This window comes from Garra rufa, chromosome 9 (assembly GCF_049309525.1).
Source record: "Garra rufa chromosome 9, GarRuf1.0, whole genome shotgun sequence".
Taxonomy (NCBI): Eukaryota; Metazoa; Chordata; class Actinopteri; order Cypriniformes; family Cyprinidae; genus Garra; species Garra rufa.
Window position 1 is genome coordinate 453588 of NC_133369.1, and position 14587 is coordinate 468174.

Consider the following 14587-nt stretch of genomic DNA (forward strand, 5'->3'; position numbering starts at 1 on the left):
GGATAAACGGGAAGAGCGGCGCTCTCGCTGAACGCAATTTAGTCCATCGCTGTTTTTACTTTGTGGATAGTAATTTTGAGTCGTTTGTTCCGTGGTGGTCCACAGCCTATTGTTAAACAGGTCTGTCGCCTTTGTGGCACGAAAATTGTCGTGCAATCGTGCTGCTCGTATGAGGAGATTTGCAAGGTACCAGCTGAAGTGCAGCAAAGACTTTGCAGCTTTGATTACGGACTATAAAAACGTTGATTACCTCGCAAAAACGCGACGTCACGTGTCCTGTTCCGTGCTCCAGCACGGTTAGCGCTCACACTGCATGCGAACCGCGCCGGAGTCCAACTGAACCGTGCTCTGGCACACCTCTTCCAAGCGGACCAGGGACGGCTAAACGAGCCTCGCCCGGGCACGGTTTGGAGCACTCACACTAGTCAAGTCAAGTCACCTTTATTTATATAGCGCTTTTAACAATACAGATTGTGTCAAAGCAACTGCACAGTATTTAAACAGCACAATAGTGTGTAAGTAACGCATTATTGTAAATAATCAATTTTCAGTTAAAGGCAGTTCATCCTCACCGGTCATTGACACTAGTCAAACGAACCGCACTTTGGTGGTCAAACGCACTCGGGCATGGTTCAAACCGCCTAGTGTGAGTACACCCTTAGAACATAGCGCATATGGATTAGAGTTATACAGTGTAGACAGTGTGTCGATTTCCCTGTAGGAAAAAGAGCAGCGTGAACATTCTGCTGAACATCTGCTTTCGTGTTCCACAGAAGACAGTCAGTCAAACGGAGTGTAAATGATTTATTTACTCCTGTAAGAGGATGAAAACAGAACAGACATGTTCATGTTTATGAGGACACCTGGAGCATGAGGCCATGATCACCATCACCGCTGCAGGAAGTTAAACTCTACGGTGAGATCCGGCTCAATGCCGTGGTCACTTTCTCCAAACAGCGATGTGACTTCAGAACGCAGCGTCCCTCAGCGAGCTAAACTTCAAACATTAGGTCATGAAGTCGCTCTTTAACCCCAGCGACGCTTTGCTTTGGTTACGGCAATGAGAAACAGCAACGCCAGGAACCCCGGGGTGAGCGAGAGGCGAAGGCAGAGAGACGGGGCCCAGGTGGTTCTCTGAGACCGCAGCGCTCACAAACTCTGGGGGGCGATGAGGAAACCGCAGGCGGACGCTCGAGTGAGTCGCCGCCCGTCGAAGCATAAAGCCGCTGGCAGCCGCGATGTTTACAGCGAGACCGACCGGACGCACGGACCGAACAGTTTCATTTCATCTCCGTCAGAGCTGCGGCTCGCTCGAAATGTGACTTCAGCAAAAACACCAGACGGAACAAAACACCGCGTTACTGTAGAAACACATTCCCATCAGCACCGGCGGCCGCCAGAACAATGACACAGATCGTCCGGCCTTTCTGAGCACATTCAGAGCTGCTTTTCGGGGAATTTAGTGGATGTAAACACGGTGAAGTAAACACTGTCCGTTGCTGAAATAAAAATAAAACCTAACATGACAGAACTGAAAATAAATTAAAATAAATGTTCAGGACTCCAAAACGTTACACAATTTTAAATGATGGCAGTTAGGTTGAAGCTTGGCAGCCCTAAAACACTCCAATAGAACCCAAATAAACTCAAACTAGAAAACACTGGAAAATCTAAAGCTATGATAGAGTGAATGATAATGAAAACAAGAAAGAAGAAAAAAATAACATTAGATTCACATTTATGCATTTGGCAGCAGTTTTTTTTCCTACGGTACAGATTCACCAGTTCATGCATTCTCTGAGAACAGATGTTGATGTTGTCTAAACTAGTGTCACACTCCGCTTTAGAAATGGTAAGAAAATAAAAAAAACACAAATCTAAATAATATATATTTTTTAATCTAAATGATGCATGTTACATGAGCCAGAAAGTGCCAAAATATGAAATAAACAAACAAGACAGGAAGCAGAGAACATGAAACTAGAATCCGCCGCTGTGGATCAGGAGGAGAGCGTCCGTAAGCAGCCCCTCACCTGTTATTCTAAACATGTGATCTTGCTTATACAGGTGGAAGACATGTTTTCTCTCCTCAGCCCAGTCTAACCAAACAGCGGTCGGGCCGGGCTCGAGTTAACACGCGTTACCCTTCTTTAACCGTGACCCGCCGTGCCCTCGGGCACCCGAGCCGAAACCAGAGCCGCGGGTCAGACGCCCGCCTCGCGGCCCGTATTTGTTTCTCTCGAACGTAATTCTGCGCCCGATGATTTTATCTGGGGTTTCACGCCAATTCTGACAAAGCGTTATGAGCGAAGGCCTCAGCTGCTACTGATCTCAAATAGATCAGGTTTCGGAGGTGAATTGGGGAACGGTCTCAGGCACAGCGCTGAACTCAGAAAGGTGAACTGTTTTGACTGGCTGTCAATGATTCCAGTTGATTCTGCTACGAGGGGTCAGCGAGCACCCAGAGAAAAAAGAACGATTTGGTTTCATAACACAGACTGGAAGGCTAAAACACCAACCCTGAGAGCGAACAAATATTTGAGATTAGCCGCAGCGAAACTCCTACTTAGCAGATGCTCAGCGTCGGAGGAGCCGCTTTATTTAGTTCGTAACGGCGAGCGGGAGAAAGAAAACACGCGCGACCTTCCCGGCGTGCGTGAGCGAGAGGTCTGGTACGACCCCTTCACAGGTCAGAGACGCAAAACATCTGAACCCTGGAGAACGGCGGCGTCCCCAAAGGAATCTCTGTGCCTCTGCAATCAAAACAACTCACAGGCCAGAGATGTTCAGTCCAAACAAGCCATCACATCATTACACGGCTCCACAGAACTCCAGCAGTGGGGATTTCCATCTACTCTTCCTCACTGCCTCCTCTTCCTCAGGTGTGTCTTGTGTTATTGTCCATGCAGCTCCTACAAACACATCAACAGACTATCATGACAGAGGAAGGGCGTTTCTGCGGCGTGTGTCCACTGGAGGGCGCTCTGGCATGACTTACACTCTTCACACACTGGGCTGTTGAATCTCATGTCCTGAACCCAGGTGAACTCTGGGTAGTGACGCTCTGGGTCTGCAGGGGAGGCAGAGATGATTCAGCCCAACATCACTCCCACAATCAGATCCAGATGTGTCTCACCTCCACACAAACCCACGGCCGCCCCGAGACACACTCGAGACGACACGAGAAACGAGACGCAGCGTGTTTCCCAGGCGCTCAGTGACCGGCGCAGCACCGGTGTGTGTGTGTGTGTGTGTGTGTGTGTGTGTGTGTGTGTGTGTGTGTGTGTGTGTGTGTGTGTCTCTATCAGCGCTCCGCGTGTGTTTACGCGACGAGCTTGTGTTGTTTATTCAGCAGATGTGCGCGTGTGCGTCTGAGCGCTAGCATGTCAACGGCACTCCGCCGTCAGACGCTCTTAGCTGCACATCAGACAGAGAGACAGACACGCAGAGAGAGAGACAGCGCTCTCCTCCATCCTCACACAGGCCGCTGCCGTAAATATTTTTACGTGGCGTTCCATTAGAGTGTGTGCGAGAGGCTTTTATTGAGGCGCCGAGCCCCTCCCCTCTGTAAACACTAGAGCATGATGGGAAGAGGAGAGACCAAACACTCATTGGCACCGTACAGACATTCACTCACACCACTGACACGGACAGACAGACAGACAGACAGACAGACAGACAGACAGACAGACAGACAGACAGACAGAGGGACAGAGAGACAGACAAATGAATAGATGGATAGACAGATAGGCAGACTATAGACAGACACACACTTGACAGACTGTATGTATCAGGGCCTATAATGATCTCTCATCAAACATGTTGTTTTTTTGTTCCTTATATCATTATTTTGTTGTTTTTTTTACGTGAAGAACATTCCATGCGTCTCTACATGAAGAAAACTGTAGTCACCCCAGAACAGCTCCAGTTTCCAGAGTACAGTAAAGGCTGTCAGACGACATGAGAGTGATATTTTTCTTTAGTAGATGACAGACAAACGCTGGGTTCGTTCAGATACTGTCAAATTAAATTCCAGGACTTTCAAGGACTTTTCAAGCACTACTTTTTTGAATTTCAAGGACTTCAGTTAGAAATCTCACTTATCAAACAATGACTTCTATTCCAAATTCTAAAAAAAGAAACTAGAAAATAGAAGTATTATCTGAAGCAAACCATCATTTCAGATCAGGACTCAGAGCACGGTTCACGGATCATTTGACTTAGAATGGGACTTAAAATTGCAAAATATTTGATTTGAATAATTCAATTTGCAAAATGACTCACAAACCCATTCCGATCTAAATCAAATGATTCACGATACGCGATCAGACTGGAGCATTTCCAAACAGTGAATCATTTTCTGAAGCAACAGTTTAACTGATTTGGAGTTTCGTAAAGCTCCATTTGACCCATCACTATGTGCTTTTTAAAATTATGTTGAAATTCAAAAACTGAAAGGTGTTTTTACTTTGATCTGGGTTTTGCTAGTGAATCACCTGAAATGAATCATTAAATTCACAAGTTTGAATTAATCGGAAAGCAAATGCCTAAATGATTGATTCGGTTCATCTGTTCCTCTTTTGGCGTCTTCAGTCATGTTTACACGACACTGTCAGTACTACTACGGCTTAGCTTGATTGTTTTCTGACATTAACTGAAATAAGCGACAAAGGTACGATGTTTTTCGAATTGCGTGAAAAGATATGTGCTTATTGACGAAATGAAATACTTGTTTCATAGATACGTTGTTTTTCAATAATTCAAGCATAATAAGAATATTGGGTTTTGAGCCTTAAATTTCAAGTACTTCAAGCGAACCCTACAAATGTATTGTACAAACCAGTGTGTGTTTGTATGTATTGAGTATTGTGTATTTTGTGTGTGTTGCCGTACGTCCGCAGCGGTTTGGTCGGCGCTCGTCAGTCCCACGTTGGCCTGCAGGAGCTGCTGCAGTAACTGCACTTGAGCCGCGCTCAGAAACAGATCCAGACTGGACGTCACGTTCATCTCCAGACTGTGGCCGCACACCACCACTTCCTGCAGACACAGACAAGACCGTCATGTATTCACTTTATTTTGCACTTATTCATTTGTAATGCTATAACAGACGAACAGCTGATCATCAAATACAGAACGCTGACAGAATGAATCATGGGAGTTTAACTTAGATCTGACTGGATGAGCCACGTTTGAAGCTGCCAATAAACACACACCTGTGACACACACTTGATATTGAAGCTGGACAATCATAAACTAAAGTCTGATGAAATGCGTTTGGGGAAAGCTCTTCCACTGACGGTGTGTGACAGTATAACCGTCCTCACGCTCTAAACCTGCATGTCAGACGCTCTCTGGACGGCTTTTCTGTCCAGGTTTGTGTAAAGTGAAACCAGTGGCTGTTTGTTTAGCGATTTCCAGTATTTAAGGTCAAACGTGGGGCTGACGTCGACACTTCGCTGAAGCAAACAAACACACAGCGAAAGCATTACTGTGCAAAAACCGGGAAACTGTTTGTCTCGCCTGAGCAGCGGCTTCAGCTTCTCCAGCAGCTCAACCTTCCCAAAACACTCCAGTGTCCTGCAGCTTCCTGGACACACACACATACACTCTTATACACACACACACACACACACACACACACACACACACACACACACACACACACACACACACGTACCTCTGCTGCGCCATGATCCGCTGACAAGGGCTTCCGGTAAATTACAGCTGGAGCTGCTGTGATCCGCACTGAGAAATCTGTGATGATCGGAGACAGGATCACTCGCTTCTCCTGCTGCCGGCGGATACTGAAAACACACACACACACACACACACACACACAGTCAGTCTGAACTACAGTGAATCACAGAACTGAAAACATCATCAAACCTTCAGCTATATCTCATAAACAAACACAAAGCGGATCATGTCCTACGCTGTACAAACTCAAAACATGAATCAACATCATTAATGGTGTTTATCAGAACATCAGAAATATAAACAAATGAAGCTGAAGCAGGACACAGAACTGATGTACAGCAGCTCACTGACACGCCTCTGAGCGCAGGACAAACCAGACAACAGACACACACACACACACACACACACACACACACACACACGGCTCCCACGATCCCACTCCCACACATGGACTCCGATCGGGTCTCTGAGAACATTTGTGGGCAGTAAAACAAACACGAGGCGCTTTATAAGGTGCCACATCTGCTACTATTAAAACAATCAAACAGCATCGCTCTAATATTTATGGTGGGCAGTGGATTAGACAGAGGGAACTCTGGGATTACCGCCGGCACACGATTGGAGCGTATCCGCTGAAGATCCTGTTACCTGAACAGGTGCCAGAGAGATCACATGACCTGCGCTGTAACCCACCCGTACAGCAGAGACCCTCCGCCGCTAACGCTTACGATATCAGACACATCCTACTTCCTGTCAGGGCTAGACTGCTGCATACGGTATTCTTGTTCAAGTACAGGACCATAGAGAGAGGGGTTTTTTTTCCAAGTCATGTTTTGAGTCCAGTTCAGGACATGATCCGCTGTGGCTCTGAGCTTATTGAGAAAATCACCTTTAAAGTTGTCCAAATGCAGTTCTTAGCATTGCATATTACTAATCAGAAATGATGTTTTAATATATTTACGGTAGGGCATATCTTCACGATTTTTACTTAATATCCTAATGAATTTTGGTTTAAAAGAAAAATCGATCATTTTGACCCATTCAGTGTATTGTTGGCTATCGCTGCAAATACACCTGTGCTACTTAAGACTGGTTTTGTGTAAACTCATTTCAAACATTAAACCATCAAGTTTGGGACCCATAAAGCTTTGTTTTGTTAGCTACAAGTTAATAAATGCTGCTTCTTATAAATCTGGTGAAATGGGTGACAAATATTATTCCTATATGCATAAAGCCATATTGTTATAATGATTTAATTATTTTATGTTCAGTCCTGCATAAAATGTCAGAACAGATGTGGAAGCGTTGTTAGTCTTCCAGCTCTGAGCTCATCTTTGCAGCACAAATATCCAATCAGATGCTGAAAATGAGCCGCTCTGACCAAAGATCCAGATCCTGTTTTATCTCAGGACAGGAAGTGCCACTCATCATGTGACTGTAGTGTGTTCACATGTAAAGTCTGTCGCACCCATTCATGGAAAGAATCATACACGTGCTTTGATAAGACTAAAGATGAAAAACAGAAAAGAAAGCTAATCACTCATTTATTTGTCCATTGTTTATGTTTTTTCTAGGGCCGGGACTCGATAAAAAAAATTAATCTAATTAATTAGAGGCTTTGTAATTAATTAATCGAAATTAATCGCATTTTAATCGCATGTAAATATTTGACCTGAGAACAGTGAGAATTAAGAATTTTACATGGATTTTTAGTATACCATTGAATAATGACTGAATACATAAGCTTAAGCAACAAAATATTGCTTATTTTTGTTCAACCAAGTCCACCAGACCAGTACAATATTGCCATTAAATGTAGCAAGAGGCACGTTCTTTAACGAGTCTTTCATTCCGAGAACTCTGCTCTTGTGTTTGCTTAATTATGCATTTAAACGTTAATGACCAAACCTATCATTACAAAAGTTGCTGCACATGGAATATAATGCGGATAACATTTAAAAAATAGTTTTTATCAGGTTACACACTGATTATTTATCACTCAAACCCCTTTCTCTACCTGTCCGTTGGTCGCGTATATCCTCCATGTTTGTAGTTTTTTAACACTTTTTATGCGTGTTTGTAGTTCTAATCGAATCCTCGTTCAGGGCGCAGTGTGTTGCGGGCAATATAAGCAGTTAAGAGTGTGCATTGATCGTTAAGTAGTAGACCATCCGGGAATCTTTGGAATACTTTTTAAACATACTACGATTTGGGACATACAATACTATTTAGGACGGACGTCTTTGGCTTGTCTGAATGCTAGTTTGTGCTCCAGTATAATCGGTCCGCCTAATCTCATCCAGTGAGAAACGTTCCGCGGTGCAAAACTTAGTGCGATTAAAATGCGTTAAAAAATTTTAACGCGTTATTTTTGTGTAATTAATTAATCTAAATTAACGCGTTAAAGTCCCGGCCCTAGTTTTTTCACATATTTATTCTAACCACTTAGAATACAAGTATTTTTGTTATCTGAGTCACTTGTCATCCTGTCTGTGCTTCTGTCACTAAGACAAATTCCTTGTGTGTGTAAGCATACTTGGCTATAAAGCTCTTTCTGATTCTGACGCTATTAACACACTTCCTCTCCAAACGATATCAGACAGACACCTCAATTTACTGAATGAATCTGTGTGAACGAGCTCACGCTGTCAGTCAGGAAATACCCAGAGTGCTCTAGCGCTCCAGACGCAGCACATCGCCCACCTGCTGGCCATGTTCCACTCCAGCGCGGGATTCTGGGAACTCCTTTCACCGTCTGCAGGAGAGCCGCCCGCCGGTCCCTCGCGCTCCGGCCGCAGGTCGTCCCAGTGAGCCGTGCCCATGTTGATGCACTGGAGGTCGATCTGATACTGACGGTCCTCCACCTCTGACCCCGGGTCACGCAGAACACCCAGATTCAGCGCCCGCCTGAGAGAGAGAGAGAAACATTACCTTATTATTATTATTATTACCTCGATGATGGTATTATACTCTGTATTTGACACATCTAAAATACTTTGGCAATACTGTAACACAAATGTCATGCCAATAAAGCAACTTGAACTCGAGAGAAACAAAGAGAGAGAGAGAGAGTTGAGGTGTGATCAGTGCTGCAGCAGGACAGTAACACACACACACACACACACACACACACACACACACACACACACACACTGTGTAATATAGTAGCCGATGTCTTTCTCTGATGAGGGGCACACACACACATGCTCTTACACACATTACTGTCATATCTCTCATCAAACACTGAATGAGGAATCAGATCTGTGTGTGTGTGTGTGTGTGTGTGTGTGTGTGTGTGTGTGTGTGTGTGTGTGTGTGTGTGTGTGTGTGTGTGTGTGTGTGTGTGTGTGTGTCATCAGCAGTGATGTTGTGATGTGTTTATTTGCACTGGCCCGCTGCGCTGCCGCTTTAAACACGGTCTGTGAGACTAAACGCCTCCAGATGTGCCGAGCGCTAGAGGAGATCTGATGTTTCTCACCAGCGTTCATAAACATCTTCACTGAGAGACACTCCCATCAACACCGATCACTGATTCCATAATGATCGAACACAGTCACAGCATCACAGGAGCTCAAGCTTAAAGCGCAGCTCATTCGATCATCATTTACTTATTCCACTCCTGTATGACTTTCTTTCTTCTGAAATTTTAAACAAAAGTTTGACTTTCATTGCATGAAAAAAACATTTACATGCTTTTATGTTCCACAGAAGGCGTGCAGGTCTGAAGGACACGAGGGAGACTAAATGGTGACAGAATGATGATTTCTGGCTGAAGCCTTAAAAACAGGCTGCATTATCATCTCTGCGCTAAATATAATTCCTCATTGTGTTTTCTGTGAGATCCAGCGGCCGTCTGCGTGCGTTTGTGAGGAGATTCTCACGCCGCCCGATTCGCGTCCAGTGACATCATGACTCACGCCGGCTGCGGTCTCCGCTAAACGCCCCCGCGCTCTGAGAATTCTGGGTAACGGCGCGGCGAGATTTACTGCCGCAGTCAAATTCAATTGCATTTAATTTAAGCTAAAATGACTGTAATTAGTGGCGAGAGCAGCGGCGGAGAGAGAGGCTAACCGTGGCGTTCGGGAGGACGCGGCGCGAGCGGGTGCAAATGAAAGGCTCGGGTGGAGGGCGAGGGTGAGCTGAGAGCGTGTTCTCACACTCACGGCGGACGTGTTCGGGTGTGACGCGCGGCCCTTCCTGCGGGCCAAACGCACGCCGCACGCCTGTTCTCCATTAGCCTGATAAGACTTTAATATCCTCACACGCACATCATCATCATCATCATCATCGCCGCAGAGCCTCCTCTGCCTCCCGAGAGCCGTAACTCGCCGCTCGTCGACAGCAGCACGGGCTTCCTGTGAGCGCTGTGGGAACGGGCCGCCGCTCAACTCACCGTGTTTGAACTCGCATTTCAACATCTTAATTGCTCCGGTCATTTATCTCCTGCCGAGTTTATATGTCACAAACAGCAGTAAACACACGACGACAGCCATGTGCTCAACACAGAGAGAGAGAGAGAGAGAGAGAGAGAGAGAGAGGGGCAGGTCATTATCAGACTGAACACTGAGGCCGAGGCTGAACTTTGACCTCTAGTGTGAATCATGTTCAGTTGTGCAGTAACACTGTTGATCACGGCTGATCTGAACAGTTCTCTGTTAAACTCAACACTATGGCGTTACATCTGTGACAAAACTGTGTCCATGTATATTACTCTCCTGTTTCTGCTGTTGTGTCTTCCTTCCTGTCATTTGTTCAGCTCAGTTTTCTGGTTTTCAAGTTACTGTTCTCAGTGAACGTTTCACAATGTATTTTACAGATATGCAGGTAAACAAACAGACATTTAGATTCATCAACAATATGATTTTAAATTCTGTCTGTTATATAAAGCAAAGAAATCTTTAATCAATAGGTCTCACTTTCATGATTTGTCATAATATTCAGAAGTTTAGAAAGATCATAAAAATATATATATTTGATCAAATCTGTTTGTTCACCTATCTGTAAAATGCACTGCATTAAAACATTTAAACATTCATTTTATGACATGAAATCAAGAACATGTTATAAACTGTTAATTGCCCAAAGCACAAAGAAAAGATTTCCACTTTACACTGGCCAACTTAATTTTACGTAAATATAAACAAATTTTGATGGCTGCAACACACTCTAAAAAAGTTGGGACAGAGGCACGTTTAACACGGTCACATCAACTTTCCTTTTAGTTATGACGTTTAGTTGTTTAGGAATTAAGGATACAAATTCTTAGGGTGCTTTCACACCTATAGATCGATTCCTCTGTTCCGAAACAGGGATTCAAATTATTACAATGTTGCATTTTATTCTTGGTGTGGTCCGCTTTCACACGGCAAAGTTTCTAAACGGACCAAATGTGTTCATACAAGTCACACGCGAGTAAACCGTCCTCTCATTGGTCAAAGTTCCACGGGTTATTTTCCGGGATTCCGCTCAGCTGTCATCCGTCAGGACGGAACAACAACAGCTTTGCGGGTTTATCGTTTCATTTTTTCGTAGCTGTCGTTATATTAATTTATAATTTTGAGCAGGAGTCCAGGATTGGTAGGAAAAACATTTTTAAAATGCACCTACTACAGAGAGCAATAAGACAGCGTTATAAAATGAAAAGACGCGCTTTGATTTTGAATAGTAAAGATGTGCCCCACACACAGATATCCACAGGTTCATTTTAAGAGGTATTAGCTAAACAACAACGCTACCGCTTTTCCCAGAACTGGAATTACCCATTAAACATTGTGATTTGACCTGGTTCATTGGTCTGTTGGATCGGATTGCTTTCTCACTCCAAAGTTCATTTTCAGTCGAGCTGAGACCACCTCATTCAAGCGATCTCGGACCGACTGTTTTGGCGCGGATCCGAGCGCGACTGCCGTGTTCACATCTGCCCAAACGAACCGAGCTAAAGGGGGGAAATGCGCCAGGTTCCGAAACAAAGTGCCAGGTGTAAAAGCACCCTTAGAGTTTTGCAAGCAAAGTTTTTCTTCAATCTCACTTGATACAAGACTTCAGATGCTCAGCAGACTGTGATCATTGTTGTCTGATTGTCCTTTTCATGACTGGTCATACATGTCCAACAGGAGACAGATCTGAACTATAGACAGCTCAGTCAAACACATTCACCACGCTGCTGTCGCACATACAGAATGAGACCTGCATCTGGACCTAATAACCATGGACTTCCCATGAAAGACATCTTGATGGCAGTACATCTCTACAATCCCAATGCCTTCACATCAATGATAGTCCCCACGCCATTTACTCTGCTGCAGCACATACCATGACAGACGTTCACTTTTACATCTGATGCTGATGAAAATCTCAACGTCCATTATTCCCAGTTAACTCATCTAAACACAGCACACATTTCCACTGTGTCTTTGACTATCTGAGATGAGCTCTAGCACAGAGAACCCACTGCATCACTGCACAGAACTGATGGAGAGCTCTCTCACAGAGGAGCAGACACTCAGGCTGTATTTCTTGATGCAGCGGCAGACTGTGTCTAAAGTACTCCTGAGTCCATGCGGCTATATTTAACACCGCAGCATGTCGGTTTATCATGAATTACCATCTGAGAGCTCAAAGGTCATGCACATTCACCTGAGGTTTCCTGCCTTGCTCTACACAGACTGAGATTTCTCTGGATTCTCTCAGTCTCTTCACAATATTATGTATGATATTTGGCGAAGGACCTAAATTCTTTGGATTTCTGCATTGAGAAATGTGACTGATTTGCATGACATTACGCCTATTACCACTTCACCTGCTTACTGTGTGTCTCATTTGGATATTCTAAAACCTTTTCACTTTTATTTTGCCTCTGTCCTAACTTTTCTGGAAATGGGGTTATACAAAGCAGTCAACACTTTCTTTCCACACAAACAGAACACCACATTTTTTTTAGAAACAGCCTTTCATAAAAAAACAAAACAAAACAAGACAACATAAACCAAGAACACACACATCGACACACTAATTTACCTACACGAGTACACAGTGACCGCAGATATGGAGTAACGTACAAGCTCACAGATCAGAAATGACCTGAATTATTATTAACAATTATTAGCTAATGATGACATTAACTTTCATTATATCAACATTTCAGTGACAGTGATGATGGGTTTGCTTTGCCATTGAAGTATGTGAATAATTAACTTGAGCTAACCCTAACCAATGAAGTTTAATGTAGCTTTACTTCTGAATGAAACCGAATCAGGATCAAGAACACTATGAGAGGAACAACAGCAAGGAACATGAGAGGTGCCTGTGTGTTTGTGAGAGAAAGAGTGTGAATGTAAGTGTTGTGGTGGTGATTCTCACAGTGGGAACGTCTTAGAATAGCATCAGAGAGACCACAACTATTCATACACACACACACACACACACACACACACACACACACACACACACACAAGAGTGACATCAGTCTCAGCATAACTCCACAAGATTTCAATGAACTGCTCCATGAACCACCAGCACTGTGGCAAAACACCACACACACAAACACCAGACACACAAACACCAGACACACAGAGAGACTCACTGGTAGATGTCTTTGCGCAGTACGGATCGTGGCAGTGGATTATCAGCCTGAGGAGCGACACTCACCGATCCAATCTTCAGAACAACTGTGTCTTCCTTCCTGTGCTTGAGCTGTGAATCTGAACACACACACACACACACACACACACACACACACACACACATCATCATCCTCATCCTCATCATCAGTGTATAAGTGCTGCAGTGCGGGCGAGGTGTGCTCACGTGTGCCGCCGTGCGTGTCCTCCAGAGGGCAGAAGACCCGGATCACGCTGGTGTTGACGTAGACGAGCGGCAGGCTGCTGGACGACAGCGAGTTTCCTCTCATGGGCTGTCCGGCGGACACGCGCTCTCGGATGGGGGGACGCAGCTGCGGCGGCGGGGACACGCGGAAGACTCGCGCCACCGTCAGCAGCAGAGGGCAGGACAGCACCAGGTCGAAGGGTTGCGCCGTGAGCAGGATCTCGTGCAGGTGTTGCGGCGACCCGTCCGCCCCGTCCTCGCACAGCCGCTGAGACGCCGACCCCCGCTCCTGACGCGCCGTCAGCTTGTGCCTCACGTTCCGCGTCACGGCCTGCGTGTAGGTCACCGACAGGAAGCCGTGCTGCTGGTGCGACACCTCCAGAGCCTTCGCCGCCGTCTGTCGGCCGCCAGAGGTCAGAGGTCAGATGCGGTTAAGGCTCGAGCGATCGACGCTCGCTACAATCACACAAACTCAAAGCGACACGAAAACAGGCGCGTCGGCACGTAATCAAACACGCTGGTGATCAGACAGAGAGACGCCGCCGGCAACACTCGCTTCAGCTGCACTTTGGGTCTCCAGAGCGAGCGCAGAACTGAAAGGCCGCAAACGCAGCTTCGCAAAGAGCTGCGTCTCGTTTTGAAAGTTGCTCACTCTGACAGCTGCATACGCCATCATGGATATCTCATTTAAGAACAACAGCTATTAAATATTGAATTTCCCTCTTGCTTTCTAATGCAGTGATTACGTTCCTTAAATGAGACGACCTCAAAGATGTACGAGACCGACACACGTGAACTTTGTGGGACACATAATAATTCGTTTCATCTGAATTTTTTTTTAACGCATATGTTTTAAATTATTCCACATTTTAAACTAAACTGTCTTACTTAGGCTTACTAAACTGTTTAGATAACTATATAAGAATTCACACATTCATTTTTTTTTTTTATATTTAACCTACAGATTTCGGTTTAAATGCTTTAGTTTGTTTTGATATTAGGCCTATATTATATTACTGTACAGCTCAGTGGAATGCTCGATTCTTACTTGTTTTTTAAATAGTCT

At 44.8% G+C, this 14587-nt stretch overlaps 1 protein-coding gene across 1 annotated transcript in view; it reads right to left on the reverse strand.

Annotated features, from left to right (window-relative positions):
• LOC141342441 (intermembrane lipid transfer protein VPS13B) overlaps nt 1-14587 on the reverse strand; it is a 68811-nt gene that overhangs the window by 37332 nt on the left and 16892 nt on the right. The window contains exons 16-21 of the mRNA XM_073846889.1: nt 14036-14203; nt 13504-13918; nt 13280-13397; nt 8401-8604; nt 5678-5804; nt 4894-5037 (exon numbers count right to left, since the gene is read on the reverse strand). Of these exons, the coding sequence (XP_073702990.1) occupies nt 4894-5037; nt 5678-5804; nt 8401-8604; nt 13280-13397; nt 13504-13918; nt 14036-14203 (1176 nt within the window). The remainder of the gene's footprint in view (nt 1-4893; nt 5038-5677; nt 5805-8400; nt 8605-13279; nt 13398-13503; nt 13919-14035; nt 14204-14587) is intronic.